The sequence below is a fragment of the Galleria mellonella genome, unplaced genomic scaffold (genome assembly GCF_026898425.1).
Source record: "Galleria mellonella isolate WM207_F2 unplaced genomic scaffold, CSIRO_AGI_GalMel_v1 utg173, whole genome shotgun sequence".
Classification (NCBI taxonomy): domain Eukaryota; kingdom Metazoa; phylum Arthropoda; class Insecta; order Lepidoptera; family Pyralidae; genus Galleria; species Galleria mellonella.
The window spans coordinates 4,060,212-4,084,559 of record NW_026442016.1 but is presented as its reverse complement, the minus strand read 5'-3'; the positions used below and the strand labels follow the sequence as shown (position 1 = coordinate 4,084,559).

Genomic DNA, 24,348 nt, shown 5'->3' with positions numbered 1-24,348 from the left:
ATACCAATAAGTGGGATCATGTCATACATTTATTGATGTGATGTTTATGAAACTTTCAATTTATTGAATAAGAAGGCATGAGATACTGTTCAAACATTTATTGAAAATTTGTGCTACATAAGCATGATATAAAAATACATAATAAATATTAACACCAACTTAGCTACAAAATTATCAATCCAGCTAATTCACAATAATACTTTCATTTCACTTACCTTACTAAATATTATGCATTTTATATTGAATATGGAATGTACATAACATACAGGATTACATTTTAAATTATGCACTGTTTAAAAAATGGCAAGATTTTAATACATTTATACGATTTGTAGCTGCAATATTGAGATTTTCATTACATTATATTGAATTCATGATATAGCAAATTGATGTAAAATATTAGTAAGATAAAGGTCTAGCACCTGTTCTCTAACTTCTATAATGTGGGTCTCGAAATCTTTAGTCTTATTTTATGTACATAAAAGTTCAGGTAACTTTTTTGTACAGTTCTTATAGAGCAACTCGTAATTTCTTACATAAGAAAAGTAAATGCTCGAACTTATAAAAAAAAATTTATAACTATTAGTATGTCATATTTGTAAATAAAGTAAACACAAACACAATAAAATAACAGGTAACACATTTTTTACACAATAATGTAAATCAGACTATAAAACAATTACTAACAAGATGTAAACTAAATTATAAAACTGGAATAGAATTAATCATAATCATGTGCATATAAAAAAGTGCTTGCCAGCAAATTGAACATTATACTACAGGCCCTTGGTAAATTTCGAAGTTTTCAAAACTATATTCGGAACTACTGTTTTGCGAAATAATATATTTGTATATTATGTGACGACATATTTTGAAGTTTAAGTTCATAGGTGAATTGAATTTACCGGCTGGTAGGTTTTCTTCATCTCAATAGTAGTAAAAAAAAAAAACTAAAATTTTACCAGCTTCTAGGTAATTTCTGCAAATAATATGTATAAGTAGGCATTCGGTATGTTTTCATAGTCACGAGATCATTCTGGTTACATACAGAGTGTAAACTTTACCTTAACCTATATGTAGTCATACCATTCATTTTGCAATGATCCTTTATCAACAATTCCAAAATATCACTCAAGACCTAAAATAATTGTTGCTGTACCATCTAAAAATATATTGATCTTATTTTAAACAGTTTATTTAAACGACCCGAAACTGACAGTAGTGCCTATAATACTAGTATCGTTCTAAATATAATTCACTCTGGGCCACTCAATCCTTTCAAAATTTATTATAGGCCTTTAGTCTTACTAAACAAACATCTTAGAATAACCCTGATAGTCATTGCACATAATTCAAATTGGAATTTTGCTATTAAAACTTAAATCATTATCATACAAAATACATTAAATCGAAAATTATTTGTGACCCATAAATAAATGACACATGTCATGGATTTATCACAAGTTTTGCTATATATAGCAAAAATCAAGGCCTTTCCATTACCTAAATAATAGGCCAAACGTTGAGACAAGCTTAATACTAAAATACTATTTGCATATAAATAAAAAAAAAAAAATACAAAATATGTATGTATCAATATAACAATACTAAATCATTGACACTCGAATGTAAAAAATTTGGAATGACTATTTTCATTCGTAAAAATGTAAACTATGAGTATAAATTGAGACATCATGAGGCGATGTAAATAAGTAGTGCTATCTAAACGCTACAATGGTCGTGACCTTTGAGCACTGATATAGTTTCTTATTTGTCACATAAATGCCAATTATTATTATAGATGATCATATTACTTAGCAAATGACTTGTATAGAACTGCTACTAGCAAGCTCACAAATTTATTAAACGCAGCATAGGCCTAATAAAAATATATTGTTTCACAAAGTGAGCAAGTGAAATAAATGCGCAAAGAATATCACATTTATAGTTTTAGTCCTGCCTATTATTTTTATCTGTAATGAAATAATTTAAATCTAATTCATTCAAGTATAGCTTTCTTTTCTTTTATATAATAGGCGATTATTCTTTAGCTCTTTCTAGCGCAATAATTAACCATTAATATTGTGACATTACAAACACATGGAATATCACTTTGTTTTATTTAGCTTCTAATCCACGTTTATACCTTTAGCACGAAATTGCAAAAGAAACCTGATTTTAAATGACAAGGCAAGCATTATGTGATATTTGTTTATAGTATTGTTGAAAAAGCTTGTAAACTTCAAATTAACATGAAGTCGTAAACTACATGTTTCACAATATCACAATAAGCATTGTAGCCTCATTATTAAGCGGTCAGGACAAACTCAATTACAGCGCAAATTCATTCAGTTTGATTCCTCACGTTGTAGTCGTGCCTGTAACGCCGCAACATGTTGCTCCAGCTCTCGCACGCGTTGCTGACTGTTCTGCAATTGTCGCTTAACTATTCTCAGTTCTTCGCCTTGTCGATTAAATGCGAGTCGTAACTAATGAGAAAAAAGCGTATTAATTAAATTGTATTTCTTTTTTATTTTCAAATTTTATACAATTCCACGATATATTCGTAAAATTCTTTTGCCCTAATATCTATAAAATTGTTTCGTATTACAGTAAATTATTAAAGTGCCTAATGTAACGATTATTCCTGATTACTATTAAAATATATGATAAAATTTTTAGGGAATCTGTACAGCTTGAATATCTTTATGATGATGCATTATGCGATATGGTAGTTAAATTACAAGGTAGAGAGGCATAACACCATTGTTCTGGCGGAATAGGAATTTTTAGTAATCAGGTCTGAACAGCACATTGCTAGCTCATTGATGCATTGCCAGCTTATTCCGATGGCACAGGCTCAGCTGCCATTTCATTCTCATCTATTGAAAATACACAATTTTCTTTAGTAATGGTAGCACATGAGAGGTGTCATGTATGTACAAATTATTCTGTGACATAATAAAAAACGCCACTTACCTCATGTTCAGTGCTAAATACATCTCCCTGGTTGATCTGCTTGTAGAGCGGTACTGGCTCTGCGTCGCCGGTTTGCTTGCCAAACATACGCTGCAACTGATGGAACTTCGTGTTTTGATTCGCATTCGTCTTCTGAGACTTCTCCATTATGGTCTGCAATATAATAAATTGATTTATTAGACTCTGTAGTCTGTACACTGCTTGTATGGCAAGCAAGACAGCTTAGCCTTTGTTCTGCAAGCGGTAATAAATGCGTCCGCTTAACCGTTTTGGTATTTTCATGGCTCGTGTTCTAAGAGTAAAATAAGATTGGTCAGCAACAGACGCTGCAGTAAGAACGTGTGTCTTTCTCATTTGCATGTGTAAATATAAAATTATGTATAATATTGTAAAAACATCTTTTCACACCTAGGAGTCATAGCTAAATTTAAGGAGAAGGAGGACTGTGCCTACCCTGAACTCGAGCGGAGTTTTATGTGCATAGACATGTCGGAGACCATTGTTAGTATTGAGGTTTAACAGCCCTATTGTGGGGGGAAAGGGATTGTTAGTAATGGAGTTTGACAGCCCCATTGCTAGCAATATGCCCTATCAGGTCGACCTCCACGTGGTTCCCCCTGGAAACCATCGTGAACAATTCTTGTTGAATTCGTCACGATGGGCTAACTGACCTACTTCATCCTCATCTATCATCCTTCACTGGTGCCCCGCCGGTGTATACCGATAGCGCGGGTGGGGTTGCCATTCCATTATCATCCATTAAAAAAAAAAAAAAAAAAAAAAACAGCCCTATTGTTAGCAATACACCCTATCAAGTCAACCTCTATACTGTTTCCTCTGGAAAGCATAGTGGTTAATTCTTGTTCAATTGGTCACTGTTAAATATTTTCTACTTTTTTAGTCAATTGTAAATATATACCTGGTTAGCGTCGTTGTCGTTGGTGTGGTTTTCAGGCTGCCAAGTACCGAGCGGCCGATAGTCGGGCGTCGTTTCCCGCGAGAGGAACGCGAACTTCTTACGATTATTGGCATCTTGTGGCTGTAGCGCTGGTGCTTCTTTGCTGCTAGTACGAGGCTTGTGGGTAGATATTGTTACACCTACAATTATACAAATTAAATGCTATTTACTAGTTAGTAAGCGTACGAGACTACACGAGACTGACTGAATCTATTTTGTATTTTTTTTTATATTCATAATATAGGTCTATCATGAACATTGATTAAGATTCATAGACAAATCTAAAAAATACATAATTTAAAATAATATAAATTTACAGAAATATGTATCAATACATAATATTATATACCATGAAATCATTAAAAAAAAAACAAAATAAAAAATAAACCTACTAATTAATGTACAACCAAAACTGTTACATAGAATTTTACAATAATTACAGATAAAATATATTATTTACGCCTATTTTAACACAACTAGTGGTCATACTTGCCTGTTTTCATACTAATGAGCAATGGTGATGCATTCATGCCACTTAACCAATCCTTTGCGGAAAGCGCTGGTAGTGGTGCGGCTGTATCTGGATATAAATCCTCCTAGAAAACAATAAATTTCATTAATATAATCAAATTATCGATTTTTAAAATTAACCAGAAATGAAAATTACACAGTAAATTCGAGCTCAGAATCTTCTGTAAAATTGATAACAAAAAGTTACGGTAAAAAAAAATCTATTTGCAGAAATGTACATAAAAAGTCGTCTAGAGTGGCTACCTATGGGTAATATGGGTATCGTAGACATGACACTGTCATCAATGATATCAATGGTGCTGTGCATGTCTATAGGCGAAGTCTATTTACCATTAGATGGATCCTCAGTTTATTTGACATTCTATTTCATATAAATATAGAGTAAAATATTTATGGTCACAGCTTATTTACAGGTTAAAGCAAATGATTATGATAGCTCTATGATTTAGATATATAATTATTTTTACCTGAAAGCAGTCCGACTTTCTAGGTACAATCATGGAGATAGGCTCACATAGCCCGCGTGATGTGTGAAGTTTGTAGAAACGGAAAACTTCACATGCGGCCGTATTTACACCACGCTTGGGCATGAAGCCTAGACCTCTCTGAAATAAAAATAAACGGACATGATATTTTTACGACAATTTGCATAAAAGCAAAACCCAAACTCCCGAGGTTATACAGGGAAAACTATGTTTTCATTTCAGTCAGGATTCTCTTTACAATACACCTATGGTTATGGATAACTGCAAAACCAAAGTACATGTTAGAGCATGTACTTTGGTACATGGTCTAACATGTGGTGGTTTTACATAGTAATAATAATAATAGCGTCAGATTATACAATATAAACTAACCAGTATAAGCTATACTATAGTAATATAGTCTTTCTATTATATATATATATATATATATATATATATATATATATATATATATATATATATATATATATATATATATAGAATATATAAGTAATATAAGTAAGTAGTAATATAGTATAGCTGGAACTGGTCCACCATCACAGATAGGAACCTGGTGTTTTTGGAATGTAAATAACAATAGATTTACACAACGTTGGAACAAACCACTTTAGATGCACTACCTACTGTAGAGATACGGCTGAACGCGTCGTGTTAGTATAGGAGGTTTAAACTTTTTTGGCGATTTTTGACCCGTCTTTCTTTGGTGAAAATATTCAGTTTCACCATTTGAACATGTTTAATAATTAATTCATAAAAGTTGTAATAATGAACTATACAAATTATTAAAATTTTGTTAATGATTTTATATAAAATAACTTATCTACACATCTATGTATAAAATTGGTTTATGAACAATATTTACCTGTGGATTTCCAGACAGGAATTGGTTGAGAAAATGCACGTATGGTGGTTCATCGACAACTTCGTAATATCTGATGTTCCCGTCACCCTTGCCAGCAAGGTATACCTGTATAAAAATATAATAAAATAGGTAAATTAAAAAAGTAAGTTTCATCATCATCACTGGGGGGTTATGCCAGTAGTTGCCACGCTTGGCTGGCGGGATGGCAACCGCAGTTTGGTTTTTGGTGATGTTTTAGGAGGGACACTGCTCCATCTCTCAGCCATAAATTTGGTTAAATTAGTATAATTGTAGAATTTTATAAGTCTTTTACAATAGTTACAAATAAAGTTGCTGATGACGAAAAGTGGTAAATGAATTTTAGTTTTTAAGAAAAAATATTTTTACTAATATTATTATTTGATCTTACCATATTAGTATCGTAGTCGTAGTACGGGAACACTACACCCGATGAGCTGTCGATGGTCTCGCATACAAGTGGTTTGGATAGGTCGTGCTGATCCCACACAGCGTACTGCCGGTCACTGTACCGCGAGAAGCCGGTGGTCAACACCTTAGCCTGGCTGCCTAGGAACGTGCATTTGGACGCCTTAGTGCCTAAGTGGCAGGGGCCTTCCTGTAATTATGAAATAATTATTTATTTAAAAAGAAGGACTACTCGGCAATAGTTCATGCTCCACAAAAATTTACGTTTTCTGGAGCGTCTTTTACTCTTGATCATTGCTAACAATATATCCTGTCGGTCCACCTCTACGAGGTTCCGTGTGGAAACCACCGTGGTCAATTCCTGATGAATAGGATTTGCTTTGTATAAACATACCAGAGTAAATATATTAATCTTTTAATATTATATCCTCATTGCTAGATCTATTTAACTCAGCGAGTTATGCAAAGCAAATCTTGTTATGATTTATCTACTTGTAATCTACTTGGTTAGACTAACCATATTTCTACATATAATTGCTTAATCACAAGACGAAAATTTGAGGTACAATTAAACTAACACATTATATTCTTACTGTCACCATACGAAAAAAAAAAATTATCATCTTTTTCAAATTTTGCTAATATAACTGTAACTAGACGAAAACTGCACATGGAAGATATTTCAGTAAAATTGATATGAGGAGTTAAGACTCCTCGTATAAAAAATATTGTTTTGGCATCTATTAGTATTATATATAAGTAATATTTTTTACAAACTTTCTCTATTGATCTGTATATTTGTTTCAGCATCATGTAAACACTATTGCATCAAATAGGACGCGATTTTCGAAATTGTATTTCTGAAGGTTTAACTTAAAATCTTGATACGCTACCTCGAAGTGGCATATTTATTAGTCTTCCCAACTTCTGAAATCTACGTGTACGAAGTTTCAAATAGAATAATTACTTACTGACAATACAATCCCTCGTCTAGGTTCGATGACACGTAGTTTTTTGTCTTTGCACGTAGTGGCTAGCAATGAGCCATCACGATTGAACGACATGCAATATATGACATCACTATGACAGTCTATAACTTTCACTGCTTCTCCTTTACCCACATCCCACACGAAAATCTGGAATTATTTCAAATTTTATTTTAATAAAGTTCAGATAGGTAAGGAAATGAATTGCTTTATATATACATTCACAAAATTTAGTAGTAAAAAAGAATAATTAATGCACATTTTTGAACACTAAATGCCCCCTGACAACTAAACACTTTCTGCTTAATTTTTTGATAGTTATTAGCGAACATTTTGAAAAGAGAACCAATACTGAAATGAATTTCATTAATTCTTAATAAGCATTAGAAATGGTATAATTACGATAGGCGAGGTTACTAATAAGGAATAGAAGAAAACATTACTGAAACTTTTGTTGAGATATTATAATAATGGATAATCATAACGGTACTGTTTTAATATCTTCGGCGATTCACTGAATATCATGGCATCACGCAACATTGCCTTACTATATTCAAATCCAGTATCGCGTGACACTCAAATGTTTGAGTTCACCGTATAGTCGATTCTGTGCGATCGCAATAAATTGGGTCGTATAAGTTGGTTGCATTTGCATTGTGTGGTTGTAATATGTAAGTATAAGTATAGTATATATAGTGGGGTAACAATAGGCTGAATAAGTAAGCAAAATGTAACGGGTCCTCATGCTGACTCAGCATGCCGGGCCCGGAGTTTTAGAGTCGCCATGGGAAAAGAAAGAATTTTTTGAATAAATTTATAATTCTTTTTTTATACAACATAATATTTTTTTTTTTTTTTAAATTGCTAGATTTCAAAAAGGTATTTTCAAGTCAAACCAACAATAGACATTAATCGTAATAGTGTTGGTAAGTATGAATATCTGTTTAGTGATATATTATTATAAAAAAAATTAAAACTACAAGATTTAGATAGAGAGGACCCCACGCTGCATTAGTTACGGCACTTAACACCTATTGGCTAATTAATCAGTTAGAGAAAAAAAGTCTGAAAATCTAGTCATTAGTGGTGGTGAGAAGCGAGACTTATATTTAAATCTAGAATATACAAGAAATTTAAGATAAAATGTATAATTAGGCATAAAATTATGCAGTAGACGAAGCCTCACAATCCCTAAGGTAAAATGCGCTCAGTGCACAGACCGTACGATCTTGGCATTCTAGAGTGCAGTAGCTACTTATTTATCTATGACACTTAATTTTTTTATTAATTAACATTTGTTTTTAAACATTAGCCATTACATAAGTACATTATCAGATATCTAATACCTAATTTTTGTGATTTTTTAAAATGGAAAAATAACATTTTTTATGTAAACGTAAAAGTCAGGGTCACATTACATTCTTAATTATAAATAACGCTGATAAATAGAATTTCACACTACAACAAGTGTGTCATTTAGAATCTTACCAAATAATCGAATCCGGCACTAAGCAAGATGTTCTCAGCAGTGGGATGCCATTCGATGTAAGCAACGCGGCGCTTGTGTCCGTGTAGCTCCACCAACCAATCGGTTAGGTGCATAGACAACCCTCCGTCTGGTATGTGCCATAATTTTACCTGAAACAGTTTATTATATTTATAATATAGTTTCCAAATTAATTTTTATTTCATAGAGATCTAACACTGTGTAACAGATTGAATGGAAAATACTTGTAATAAAATTAAATAGATTTATCTTTATCTGTATGTTATATATTATTTATTTATTTATTCATTAGTACAAATATGTATACATGGCATTCTCTCCCAGTCAACCATAGAGAAGTGTCAGAATATTCGAATGTGGTACTATTATTATTATTATTATTGGAGTATATTATAAGAAAATAATACCAGTAGTTTAGGAAATAGGCACAAGATGGTGGTAAAGTGCTGCAAGAAAAATAAGATTAACAAGGGTTTAGAATTAGCGACATAATCGCATATTCCTTCCTTTTGAAAGTCGTCTCAAAAGGCAATCAAGCGTAGAAATGAATATGGGTGATCTCAGCAAGCGAGGTTATTGTATAATTTCGATGAACTATTTTGGTTTCGAGTCTTCAGAAAACTTGATGTTTCTAGAAAGTATTTTATGAAATGATCGTCGCCGGGATATGTTCCTCCATCCCATATATAATATACATACAGAATACCGACCTTATTCCGTCTAGCTAATAATAACAATGGAAAGTGTACAATTACAGGTAATTGATATAATAAAAAACCAATTGACGGTTTATTGATCGAGAAACACGGCTACCATATACCAAGGTCATGACAATAGTGATGTATAAATAAATTAAACGACTACTTATTAGTAAAAAACTAGTGGTATATTAATATTATAGGTATTTAATAGTCATGAAAAAATCAGGAACTTTATGGATATTCAGGTAGGTATACTAAATGTTTTCTCAGAATTAGAGATATGAAGTTAAACATGTTTAAGAATAAAATCCCCGATGGGCTAGTCAAAGACATTCGTCAACTGTTCCTGTTGTGATGAACGCAATATTCGATTTTATCCTGCATTTTTAAATTGAAGAGAACAGGGCGAGGGATGAGCTTACCATCTTTCGGATTAATCACGTTCATTCGATTAACTTGATTATTGAATATTCAATATAGATATTAATTACTAAAATTATTATATTGCGCAAATATATGAATATTATATTCGTAGTAAATTATTAAACGGATATCCTCTTATTTATACACTTTCATGACTATAATGAAAACCGGTAAATTGGTCGAACGGAACATGCTCACGTAATGCGTAGTTTGCCACGAGTAAATTGCAGGCATTACAAAAAATGTAAACGAATGGAAAATAATAAAGAAATGTTACACGAATAAAATTACCGTGCAGTCGTCAGAACACGACGCTATAATGTTGTCGTTGAACGGATTCCACTTGATGTCGAGCACGGGACCTTTGTGTCCAGTCACACGACTCGCGTTGAAATCCAATCGGCCGGTCTGAAACATAATACATAAATTGATCAATAGTTAATTCAGTCTTACATATAAATAGGAGTGTACGAGGGCAATTGAGTGCTGAAAACTGGAATATCGTAAAGACATCAGGTGATGTTAAAGGTTTTTATCACAACGCAAGGGTTTTAATGGGTGAAAATGGAATGGTAACCCTCTGTGATATTGGTATATGCTTGTGAGACACCAGTGAGAGATTGGTGAGGATGAAAGCAGGTCAGTCCATCGTGACGCATTCCATAAGAATTAAAGACGATGGTTTCGGAGGAACAGCGTGGAGTCGACCTAATAGCTAATGAGTCTATTGGATCTTATTACTAGCATTCCTCCTCTTCTACAACGCAAGGGTGGCCACACGAGAATCTTTCTTTTTGTTTAGTTTTAGACTTCCAATTTATATGACTGCCATATCTTGGAGTTCAAAACAGTCATTTGTTTTCTTTTTTATGCAGATATTTTTTTTTCAGATTATATCGACTAGCGTTTCAAGTACTAATATCTTATTTTTATGCAATTTAGAAAAGCAAACAAGCTTAAGGTCTAACTCATTGACTGATTGTTTCTAATTAATCCTAAAACTTCTTTCGAACGCCTACAATTCGGAACAAGTTTATACTTTACTCTCCCGAATATTGCAAGTCGAGTCAATATTAACTACGAATACTAGAAACAAAACTTAACAATAATTACATAATAGCTATATCCCGCTACTTCGCCTGAGCGAGTCAGTACGGTTGGGATATAACCTACCTGTGTACCAAATATCATTGAAATCCATTAAGTAGTTTTGCGTGAAAGAGTGACGAAAGTCCATCCATCTATTCATCCTTTTGCATTTATAATATTAACTGGATAAATTTAATGCATACGCGCTCAACAATATAACAACAACGCTATACTACACTCTAGAGTAGAAGTTAGCTAAGAAGCCATAATTAGGAACTTTCCAAGATCTCAAACTAGTTTATCTGAACGTTTAAAATTATCATATGCAAGTGTTCAGACTGCCGGACTCGAATTTAATCGCTCGTAACACACACCTCCTGAGTTATTAGGTACTAATTATATGCTATCTGTTTTATCGTGATAAATAAGATAGTTGTTTGTTCCATTTCTTTTTATTACACTGTAGTTATCACCGTCGACCAACTTTACAATGTTTGAAGATAAAGATGATGTTTTGTGTGCATTTATTATAATGATATTTAAAGTGAAGTGTAAGTAAAAATTGTCTTTAAGTATATAAAATAACTTACTATTATATTATAAAGTTAGCAATTTGTATTTTTTAAAGTGTCTCTGTATGAGTCCTCTTTTGTTAACAATTATCTGCCTATTATAGCTGTGATTTTGTCCGCTTGATTAGGATAAAATATACTAATCCTTTATTAGAATACTATGCATTAAGTATATATTATAATATATTACTACTTTTTGATAACTTCTTTTATAAACGTACTCTATTTTCAGTGTCTTTTTTCTCTGGAGTATGACATGTATATACAAGTAAAGACATATTCATTGAATAAGATACTGTTAACAAACAGTGAATTATATAAAAAAAGAACCATCAATTATACATTTTTAAAAATTAGAAGTACGCTAATTGACTCTCCCATTATTTCATAATCAACATCAGATAACAGAGATACTGTAGTAAGCGTCTGTTACTTTTCAAACCGATTCAAATTATAACAATATGATGTTACGAATTAATCTCTCACAATATTCCCAGTTACAAAGATATTGTCGATTCTCGTGTCGGTATCGCATTAATTAGAGTCAGAGATTATGTGCGAATATTATAAGCAATATTAGTTGTTACATTGTTATAATACGATAGAGGATTTTATTACTGAATGTCGTACGTGTCAAGGTTAAAACCATAAATTAGTTCTTAAGAGATGTCTGGAGTCTAGACAATTATAAAGTCGTTTTGCCTATGTGTTACTAGCGGTATTAAGTTTATAACGTTAATTACACGTCAATAATATGAACAATTTTTTAATCCCATTTTTAGGGGTTCGTTAGCATTTTCCATTAGGTGATCCATCAGATTATTTCATAATTTCAATAGTATAAGAATTATGAAACTGTGTTAAATGTGAAAATTTTAATTTAATAATTGTTAATATAATAAAATATGCTCAGGTGGTATAGTTGATTATGGTGAACGTACCACCTGCATTTTTAGTGCACATTTTGAATTCAGCGCAAGAATGGGCGGGCTTGCCGCAGTCTCTCTCGATTGTTAATAACTAGCAATATTACCTACTTGCACTAAATGTCGATAAGATGCGCTTACAAAGCCATGCTCTACTAATGCCACATATAGCGTAGAACAAATTAGTGACGAAAGATTGTCAGAGAACGCACTACTTTGTAATTACCTGTTACTTTTATCAGTAATGTGTGACTTTTAAAATCGACATACTGACTCTAATATTTATTCATTATTCTACTTTAATGTTACAATAATGTAACAATGACCTCTGTTGCAGTGATAGACACGTCGCTTTGAGTAAATAACGACCCAGTTTCGATTCCCGGTCAGACCAATTTCGTATATATATATATATATATATATATATATATATATATATATATATATATATATATATATATATATATATATATATTCAAATACCATCATGATAAGTCTGGCTAGTAATAATAGCAATTAAAAAAATGCCGAAAAATAGACTGTCTATCTATTCATATGTAACTAAAAATAAAACGCAGTCATTCATTCGCCTTTGCTTAAAATATATAAACACAAATGATGCGTTGATTCAAATCAGGAAATTAGCTCATAACCAAATGTGCATGTGAACAATTTTCAACCGACTCAACAAGGAGATTTTTTAATCGGTTAGTTGTATTTTTGTTACCTAATAACTCCGTCAGTTTTAAACAGATTTGGATACAGATTGGTTCCATTGAAATTTTATCAAAATTGGATCTGTAATTTTAGTCTTTAAATAAAAACAACTAGTTTTGCTATAATTGAAGTTTTTTTTTGTGGATTACAATCTTTAATTATAAATAAGGAAAACTATTTCAAGACTGCTTCTTACTATGTTTGCTACTAATACTCGTACCTAATTATACTAAGTAGGCGGTTTAATCATGGTTTAAAAATAAGTAGCAAAGCCGAGATGGAATCATAAATTAGTATCTGAAATATATGTATCTAAGGAAAGATATATTTAATAACTAGCTGTTACCCGCAGTTTTGTCCGCATGAACCCTTATTAATATTATAAATGTCAAAGTGAGTTTGTTTGTTTTTTTCATACCTCTTAGTGCCTTAACCAATTTTACGAAATTTGGTATATGTGTACTAAATGGGACGACGAAGGACATAGGCTATATTTTATACCGGGATAAAAAGTAGCTTAGTATATAATGTACCCTGTATGTTACGTTAGGATATAATCTACCCGTGTAACAAATTTAATTCAAATTCGATTAACAATTCAAACATGATTGAGTAACATACATATAAACATGTAATAATTTTCAACTTTCACATTCGTAATATTCTTCATTATCATCATCATATCTTTTAACAAAGGCTTCCTCCATAGACCGTCATAAAGAATAGCGCCGTTCCTTTTGACAATTTACCATTAAGATAATTTTGCAAGTAGTTGACCACGCTTGGCAGGCGGGTTGACAACCGTAGTTAAGCTTTGCTGATATTTTAAGAAACCGCTGCTGCAGATGGATTTCTTCAGTTGCCTCTTACGACACTCACGGAAAAGGAAAAGGGGGCCCATTTTATGCCGGGACCATATGGCAACATTCTGTGTATCTATATATCTATTTTGACACGAGAAACAAAATAATGCCGGGACAATATGGCATTTACAATATTAGTAGGATAATATGGTACTTACATGGTCTAAAGGTAGCACGAGGAAGGCCCCACCACCAGCGACTTCAGTCACGATGGCCACGAACTTGGGGTTTACAGCACAGAAGTTGGAATCGTGCGCGTTCCTCGTTATCTTTATGTTGTCATAACAACGTTCTCTTTTGAAGGATACACCGTACACATGGCGGAATTTGGAACTCCTCACGCCACGGAACCATACCTGAAATTTGTAATTATAGATAATCACAAAAATAAAGTATCACTTATCTACATGTAGAATAGACATTTACATCAAAAGTCGGCTAATTACAGTAACTTTAGAATTTCTAGGTCTAAACTATAATGGAAAGAGTTACTATTTGAAAGTCAATAATAGTATTTATGAAACTGAACAATTCTTTTTCCATATTAGAAAGTAATTAAAAAGAAAACAGGTTTTCGTACGAACTGTTCGAAAATTTATCAAGCTTCGAGTTATAATTACCTGTTGAAGATGTTATTTGGTTGAATATAACTGGCTTTAGCTTTGTGCCCTTTTCATATTTTTTTTTCTATATTTAAATAAAAAATAATTGATTGGTAAGCGTATCACTTGGGAGTAGATGGAAAGATGTATTTTATGAAAAAAAGAATAATAGAAAAAAAAAACTAACAACGTTTGATGTTATATAACATTTATATGAAACTAATTGACCCATACATAATAAATACATAAGATTCTTATTGTGTGATTTATATATTGACTGACTTGTCTTTGATTAATATTTAGTTGTTCAATATTCAATATAAATACATGCTTTGACAGTAGCATTAATAATAAGAAGCGTAGGTAGCATTAATTAAAATTAATAATTATAAAAAAAAACTGCAACACACATTATGTACGAGTATTATATATGTCATGCTAGAACGTAGATCGGTTTGTTGTCTGTTGCAATTAGGGTTGCCAACCCTCCCGGATTGTCCGAGAGACTCCGGTAATAATGGTTTACCTCCCGACCTCCCGGAGTGTAATAATTTTTCCGGTTTTTCTAAAAATATTGACTCAGTGATAAATTGGACTTTTGCGTGAGATGCAACCACATTTCGTTGAAGAAAATCGAGTGGATTTACATTGGGTTGACTTCTTTACGAAATCGAAGGACAGAAATCCCTGTCCTGAATTGAAAAAAATGGTCACGTTTGTTCTTTCCATTCCTGTCTCTAATGCTTCATGCGAGCTTGTATTCAGCATGATGGAGCTAGTATGGAGCACGGAAAGGAACCCAATGAGTATTTCTTTAGTAAAAGCAGAGTTAGAAGTACTAACAAACTTCGATTTTTCATGTAAAAACTTTTGTGGTGAAAAACTGACAAATATTGGATATTGCTCAAAAATAAAAAAAATATAAATTTAAATTTAATACCCCCACGATAAAATTCTCCCGGGTTGGTCTTTTCGTGAGTTGGCGACACTAGTTGGAATACTATAAGATTTTCTACACAATACAAAATGCCTTTAATCTAACCACCTCCCCCACCTGAGACTATAATTATGAGCATATTTACATTTACTGGACAGGTGAATGGAATCAGTAGCTAGTAAATGCAAAACAATACGTAAACATTTAAGGTTTGTAATGAAGCAAAATGATGATGCATATTTATGTTTTCACACTGCTTTAACTTAATGCACTATTGTTCATCGGTTTCGCTAGCGATGCTTTAATGATTTTAAAGTTTCACTAAATGAAAGGAAAATAGAAATTTGTAACCTGTTTTAACATACGATAACATGATAAAACGTTTCATTTATATTTAAAATATATTACTTTTAAAAATGTATAAAATCATGCTCATGACTTCAAATAATGCTAGATGAGATATTAGTCGACTATTGATGTTGAGATGAACGTACTTGGACTACTTGACATTCGTAAAAATATAGCACAAATCAAGTCGATTGTACATACATACGCTCACACACAAATATGAACATAATAATAAGTAAAAATCGATTATAGTAAATACAAATTTTATAAAAAACCAGTCAAGTGCGGGTTGAACTCGCGTGCTGAGGGATCCGTACAAACTATATCTTTTTTTGTGATGTAACTGAAAATGTATGGTTTTTCGATTTTTCTCTTTACATGTACTGTACGATTTGGCAATAGCTTCTTGCCAAACTTCATGATTCTAGATCATCGAAAAATATTCTCAAGGATTTTATTCCCTTGCAAATGTCAAAATATATTTTGATTATTTCATAGATTCAAGAAATTGTAGACTTGAGAATTTGATGTTAATTTTAGCTTAATAATTACGCGTTATTGAGAAAAGAGGTATTGACAGACGGACAGAGAGGCAGAAAAGTATTCTTTTAAGGGTTCTGATTTTTCATTTGCGGTACGGAACTCTAAAGATTACAATAATATTGGAAATAACGGGTAAATAATAAACCTACATGTACAAATAGTGGAAGGAAATAATTATAAATATTCATTATCTTAACTTGTAAAAATAAATTTCGTATCATAAGGATGAGATGTATGGGGAATTGACGTCATGTGCTAGATATTACATCTTTGATTATAACAATATACTCAAGATTGCGATCTAGATTATTTTTATCTATCTAAAATAGACGTTTCCGTACTACTTAGGTAATTTTACACTTTCATTAAATATTTGTATAAGAACATACATATATTTTTATTAACCTCATTTTTGTAGACTGCACATAGAATAAGAATAACGTAGCATACTTTCTTAGAATAATAACTTATCGAGTATATTAAAAGCATGGTTACAAAGAGATGTTTTGATATATGGCAAAACTATCTAAAGATTCTGACTTTCTACATAACATTTCTAGAGCCTCAAGTGTTTATCGGATAAAAAAGTTATTTTCCTTTGTACTCTGAGTCTCATAATGAAAATAAAATTAGACTAAAGATTCATGTCTTATATATAAATTCAAGATATAGTTCATTGGTGCGCGATTTACGAACGATACGTTTGCTAACGCAATATGCAGATTCGTGCAAGTGTTACAAAAATAATGTACAATTCACCTGGTATACGATTGATTTTCAATTTATTTTTACGAAACATCAGATACAGTAAGATTATTGAGAGCATAACATATTTGTGTCTATAAAGTCCTTAGTAAAATGAACATGGGATACTCAATTAAAATACACAAGATTTTGTACTGCTACGATCCAAATAACTATTCATATAATTCCTTCTTATTAATAAATTTGCTTACGATTGTAATCCCCGATGGGGTCAAAGGCATTTGTCTACTATTCCTATTGTAGTGAACTTAAATCACGACATGCCTATTTTATGTTCTCTCGGTAAACATATTTGAATAAAGTTTAAATTCTGACAAATAAATTTTACTAATATCATAAATGCGATAGTTCGTAAAGATGTTTGTCACTCAATCAATCTCAAACGATTGAAGATATTTAAATAGAATTTGGCATATAGACCTGGGATTAACGCAAAGGCAATATTTACGATTTAGAATCTGCGGAATACAGTTAATAAATTTATTATATTCATTAATCATAGTAAAAGCTAGTTTTATAAGTTCATATTTTAATTAAATGACCTACGAGTAATGTAACTTTATGGTCTGATAAAAACTAATGTTGCACTTCACAGTAGGATGACGGACATAACAGACAATTACCATCTTTACGTAATGACTATAAATTATCTTGCATACTCGTACTACTTTAAAAAGAATAAAAATTAACGCTGCCAGATATTCAATTGTGGAATTTAGAACACGACCATTTTTTGTTTAGTTTCATACATATATGGGATTGTTGATTTAGCCTGATATAACAATGTATGTTAGAAAATTATTAAATTTAATTAATTACCTATCGTAAAAGGGCGAAAGAATTTAAGGGGCTCTATCGAAAAATTCGAACGTTCTGATACGTGTCATTTTTGTAATTTTAAATGTTTCTCGATTATTATCAATATTAAATTGTCACAATTTTTATATTATGTATAAATTTTGACGATTTGTTTAGCTGTTAAAAAGCCCATTAGTAACAAATAAATAACGAACTGTTATGTAATAGTTACATTTATAATATCAGTAAAGTTAGGAGTTATAAAATAACGACAAGATATTGCATACTTAGTATTTTTTTAGAAAAGCTTCTTGTGATAAGATAGTGTGTATAAAATAATAATGTTTTGAATGATTTACTCATGCATAGCTTTGTATAACTATTTTAAGCTTAAACTGCTAAAAAGATTCTGTTTAAAACCGCTTTGGTTGTTATGGCAACTAAATTTCGCAAAAAGTTGATATAGTTGTCAACTTCTTGCGTATAAAAGAAGTATCTATAGTTACTCTCATATTAAAAACAAAGCTAAAACTAAATAGGTACGCTAAAATAGAAAGTGCAAGTAAAAATATATGAAATTTAAACAATACCTGTGAATTAGTCATGTCGCCGCCAGTCTACTCCGGTGCAGAATCAACGCATGCACTACTTTATAGACGAGCTCCCAAACTATACAGTTCTGTGCATTTTACAAATAGCCGTGTACACAAATAACATAAAAATCAGCAGCCCACAACATTGCAGCACTGTAACTTAACACTGAAATTTGCAAATAAATAATAAGGATGCATTAAACATAACATAAAAATGAACATCTATGTGCAAAAAGTATATAAAACATAATTAGACACTGCGGACACTGTACTCGTGCTAATGCTTAGTCGGTTTGAAATACTTAGTAATTACGCGTGTGATCATAACAGAGCGGCAGAGGCGCGTGTCTTGAGACGCGAATGAAAAAAAGTGAAAAGATACTTGTTACCGAGTCGTTGCCGCCGAGTCATTGATGATGAGAGAAATTTAAATCCAACGTTCATTCTCATGTCGATATAACATCAATAAAATGCCACTAAGAATAGAATTTGATTATTATGTAAGACAGCATTAATAACAAAGTAATAAATAATCATGAGTATTTTTTTTTATAATATTAACGAGTTCGATGACCTAAACTACAGGCATAAATAACACCATGGACGGTACAGAATTTACAGTGGCGTCCATTGTACCCCTCATGGTTATGACTACTGAATAGAAAGATTATCGGGTACTGAAACAACAACGCACTGATTACTGAATTAACGGCATAAAATAAATGAAGACAATGGTATGTGGCTTAGTTTACTGCCAGTTATGAAGTGTGACAATAATTCACTGCTAACTTGGTTTTAGTCTGTAGTAAATAAGACTCAATTAAGATTTTGAGCGCGAACATACTAGATAAATAATTTAGGTATGAAGTAGGTAACATTAATTATAAAGCAAATGACAATACTAATCTAAAACATATTAACCTAAATACAATTTGACCTTTAAACTACACTATTAAAAGCATATACTTATGGTTTGTACTAAAACAAATAGGTTTAAATTTGCAATATTGTAACACTTTCCCTCTTCCACGTTCGAGATAGTATTACATGATGGTCAGCAAAGCGTTACAAAAAAAACTGTAGATGAATTCACTACCGCCTACAACTTCGGACAGTAAGTACCAACATATGAACAACTAGCACTTATGTCACGCTCCGTAGATTCGAATAAAATACAAACAATTACCTATTATGAAGCAAATTACACAATTGAATGTAAGAAAATAAATAATTATAAATATTTGACCATGATTTTAAGTGCTGACGTGATTTTTTATGCAACTCAAAATGGCAAACAAGCTCATCTGATGGAGAGTGGTAACCGTCACGTACAGCTCAAGGTTAGGAATAAGGTGTTATGTCCTTGTATTTGTATCTTGTAATTGACTGTCATTAGCCATTCTTAAAACCAAAAGATAGCCATGCAAGGATAGTTACTTAGCGGTAGAAACACGGATGGATGGATGTACCTGTTTCAAAATTATTTTACAGGGGGACCTGACCTCTTAAGAAGGCACATATATCAGACATGTCTGCGAAACTTTGCTCGCATCTTGGGGTGGGCATCAGATGATTATGGGGTGGGCACAGCCCATTTGGCACCTTTTTAAATACGCCTATAGCCACTAATGCAAACGATTTTTGTACAATCTCCCTATGGTAAACACTTTAATAGTTTTGTACAAGACGATATTCACAATAGACATCATAAATTATATAAAAATTCACAACAATTAGCTATTAAAAATCATAAATTGAAGATCAACCTATCAGGTTTTTAATAGCATAAAAAGGTGAAAGCCATGGAAGAAATGTAAATTAAATTGCTGACTAGTAATAAACAAAATTTTGTGTCATAATAAATAATAGCTGTCTCAGGTTAAACTTGAAGAATGGGCTGGAGTTTCTCTTTTATTTTAAGCTTATTTGAATAGAGTTCTTACTACTGTGTAGAGCTATAATAATATTAATCTAAGTATATTTTCTCTTGATATGAAAATGATATTTTCATATATTAAACATAAAATAAATTACCATAATAAATAAATGTTTTAAAACCACATTATGAAAATAAACACCACCTAATATATATGTCTTGAAAGATCAAAAAGCAAAAAAAAAAATCAAATTTCTTAGCAGTTTGAATTAGAAATGTACTTTAATTTACTAGTCCCGGGAATATTGCCAGCCTTAGGAGGGAGAAGAACGGATCCTTGAAGCCGTTTAAATAGAGAGCCAAGGTGTAAATGGGGCATCATAGGATGATTAAAGGATACTTTGAAGTAAACAGTGGATCTTCCCAGACCTTTTTTTCATCGTCAGAGGTGGCGTCGTAAATTTGTCCAGGGCATTAAGGTCAAACTTCTAAATCAATACTTAAATAACCTATGTTACATATATACAAGCTACATAATATTGTAGGTATTTTTATACCTATTGAATAAAGTATCAAACGTAAGATAACTGAGACATTTTTTAGTGATAAGTTTTCTAGTGATACTACAGTATCAAAGAAAAAATCAATCAGCTATGTTTGATAAATGCATTCATATAATATTAAATGAATCAGAATTAGTTATATCTGTAGATAATTATGATAATTGTGCAGGTTCCAAATACATTTCTATTAAACATTTATTTAAATGATTAGACTATTAATAGCAAGTTGTTATAAAAATAAAATATTAAAATAATTTTAAAATCATATTACAATGATTATTGAACAAAAGCCGGGCCATTGTTCTGACCAAAATGAATTCTTGCCATGAAAATGCCATTCCTGGCATTGATGTGGGTTCAAATTTTGTTTATAATAATAATATTTTTAAGCTTTCATTAAACACATTTTTTATTAAAAATCTTATAAATAGCCACTACACTTACCCACCCAATGAACATTCAGCCCACTCTAAATAAAATATGTGCTATTCTCTTCCTGTGATTCCATTATTATGATTTAGAAGATTGCTACTTTTCCTGTGCTCTACAAAAATTATATATACAAGAGCATGCTCTCGGTACATTGACTATGACTGTTTGTTTCTTAAAAATTCTTTTCATTACATAGATAAGAATTTGACACATAAAAGAAAAACACAGTAGGCACATAGGCAGATAGACTTCTCTCAAATAGAGACATCTTCTAATCAACTTTGTGAGCATTTGAAAGAAGTTCAGACTAGGGGGTATATATATACATATAATTTATACATGAACAAAGAAAAAGGTGAGAAAAAGTAACAAAAAATAATAATGTCTGTATTATCTGTCAAAATTAAAAAAATAATATAAAATCTTCAATAACTATTTAAAAAGCTTGATAAAAGATTCCTATCACTATTTATTCCAAAATGATGCCAAACTAAATTATTACCACACCAAACAATTGTTAGTTTTATATAATGTGTAGCGACACACTTCTAGTTTTAATAAATAGAAAATTGATTATTTAGTTTTTATTTGAAAACTGACAAGTAATGCAGACATTGCTAGTTTTATTAAAGCACACTCAAAAGACTCAAGCCTACATTGTGACCAATATTTTATAGTTCTACTTAACATTTTACAAGACAAAATTTAATTCTGTTACATTCATAAAAAAAAAGTGAGAACCAAGACATTACAAGGTCTTTAGGGAGTGATGAACACACATGTGGTTTATTTGGTCCAAATTCACAGATAAATGATGGAGACTTACCATCCGAGTGGTCTGATTATTTGGAATGCTCTTTATAAAAAGGAAAATAATTATAAATCATTAATGTATAATATTAGTAATTAAGATTTCTTTCCACAAATAAAAATGCTTCATAAACTAAACAAAATTTATACTATTATTTATACTATTTGTATTGTATGGGACTAAATGTGTTTGATTAAAAAAATATTAAAATAATATACCTATAAAAACTGTCTAATTAGTTACCTCTAAAAAAATTTTGATATTTTCTAATTTTGATTTTAGTTATAAGAATAAAGTCGTGTACATTATTATTCTATAGAATAAAATTAGGAATGAAAACAATATACTATGAATTTAATAAATAATCACATTTGCATTAAATAAGACACAATTCTATTATTTGCATTCAATGTTACATCTGCTTATACTTAAATGGAAATCTTGCTAGAATAAAAACTAAACATGCAATTTGAAATGAAAAAAAAAATTATTAAAGAAGTAATTTAGAAATATGTGGGATAATATTTAATTTTTTTATGTGATTGTATAAGATTATAATGTATCATTTTTTAATTCTAGGATGTTGTAAGAGATAACTAGAGGAACAAAGCACAAAACACCTGTACTAAAGAAGATAACTCGAAATAAAACCCTGCAAAGACCGCCTAGCCAGCTTGAAAGAGATCCGTAATCAACAGCGGCATGTTAATGAGTTAATAATGACGAACACGTAAATAATTTACTGCTACAACTATTACCTACATCTGAATTGAAAGAATAACTGTATCCACTGGCGAAACAAACGCGTTTAGTTACCACTATTGCACAGTCAAGTTACATGTGCAAATAAAAAAAGTAAATAAGTATGTTTATTCTTGATTATTATACACTATTATTTTAAAAGTTTGATAAAATGTTTACCTTAGCGGCAGGTTTATTACAAGCTCTAACGTCCACCAGGGCGCTGTTTTTTGCTGGACTCTTTTCCGAAATGTTGATGATATCTAAACAATTAGCTTCTCTTATCGTCTCATCTTTTACTGGAGGCATATCCCTGACACAAATTAAAGTTTAAGTTCTCACGATAGCTTTGTAGTATTAATTTAACAATAAGGCAAACAACACGGGATATTCCCATAAAGTAAAAATCGAAATGAATTGATGAATGATTGAACGAATGAGGTATAAAATTGAAGTGGAAGTGAGTGAGTTGGACAAAGATGCAAATTATGACCGAATGATTGAAATTGATCCCCTTCGCATGTTGAATGAATCCAAACCAAGTATTCTGTATCCAAGAAAAGAAATTGTTGACGCTACATAGGGTGACACGATGGGTTTTAGTCAGTCGGTATTAGGGATTATTCTGTTTCAATTATAGCAAACACCGTGTTTATTTCGCTAATAATTTTTATAATCAAAAATTGGTATCACGTATAATGTCATTTGTTTTGTTTAGATTTTTTTTTCAAATTACTAGATGGGTTAAAGTATTTTTTTAAACTTGAATAAACAGAATCATTTGCAGTCTGCAGCAAATGATAAAACAAAAATTTTGTGAAAAATTTAATTCAAGTAATTTTAGTTCCTAAATTGTTCTACAGAGGCAGCACTGCCGCTCACACAGACATAATAAGACGCTTATGTAGGAGTCAACTTAGTACGGACCATCATACAATTTTTTCTTAAATATAGGTATATAAAGTAAGTTGCCGTATGGTCCCGGCATAGAATAGGCTACCCTATCCTTTCCCGTGGGTGTCGTAAGAGGCGACTAAGGGAACTTGATGGTCGAGGGATGGGCAACAGCGTCTCTCTTAAAACATCTTCTAGGCCTAACTGCGGTTGCCAACTCGCCTGCCAAGCGTGGCAACTACTGGCAAAACTTTCCTTAGGAGGAAGGCTTATTTTCAGCAGTGGACAGTAAACGGCTGAAATGATAATGATAGTAAGTTTGCCGGGTAATTTGTTGAGGTGGAGTCAGGTAATAAAGGCACTGGTGATGATAATTTTGGAATGTTGTTATCTTCCGAAACAGTGGAATAGCCTTCAAGA

At 31.6% G+C, this 24,348-nt stretch overlaps 1 protein-coding gene across 3 annotated transcripts; it reads right to left on the bottom strand.

Moving 5' to 3' along the window:
- Positions 1–83: 83 nt before the first annotated feature.
- On the bottom strand, positions 84–23,461 carry LOC113515368 (coronin-2B). 3 transcript variants are annotated; one of them, XM_031912344.2, is made up of 13 exons: positions 23,215–23,461; positions 22,309–22,338; positions 14,184–14,381; positions 10,150–10,266; positions 8,716–8,865; positions 7,213–7,377; positions 6,225–6,431; positions 5,816–5,920; positions 4,936–5,073; positions 4,431–4,533; positions 3,899–4,077; positions 2,980–3,132; positions 84–2,489 (listed from the first exon to the last, which is right to left on the bottom strand). In XM_031912344.2, exons 1-13 carry the CDS (start codon positions 23,341–23,343, stop codon positions 2,349–2,351), a joined length of 1,815 nt encoding a protein of 604 aa, XP_031768204.1. In that variant the 5' UTR covers positions 23,344–23,461; the 3' UTR covers positions 84–2,348. The 3 variants fall into 3 exon arrangements, with proteins under 3 accessions (XP_031768204.1, XP_026755342.1, XP_026755341.1); XM_026899541.3 differs by lacking the exon at positions 22,309–22,338 and adding an exon at positions 18,609–18,777 and having other exon boundaries at positions 23,215–23,356; XM_026899540.3 differs by lacking the exon at positions 22,309–22,338.
- Between the last annotated feature and the right edge of the window lie 887 nt (positions 23,462–24,348).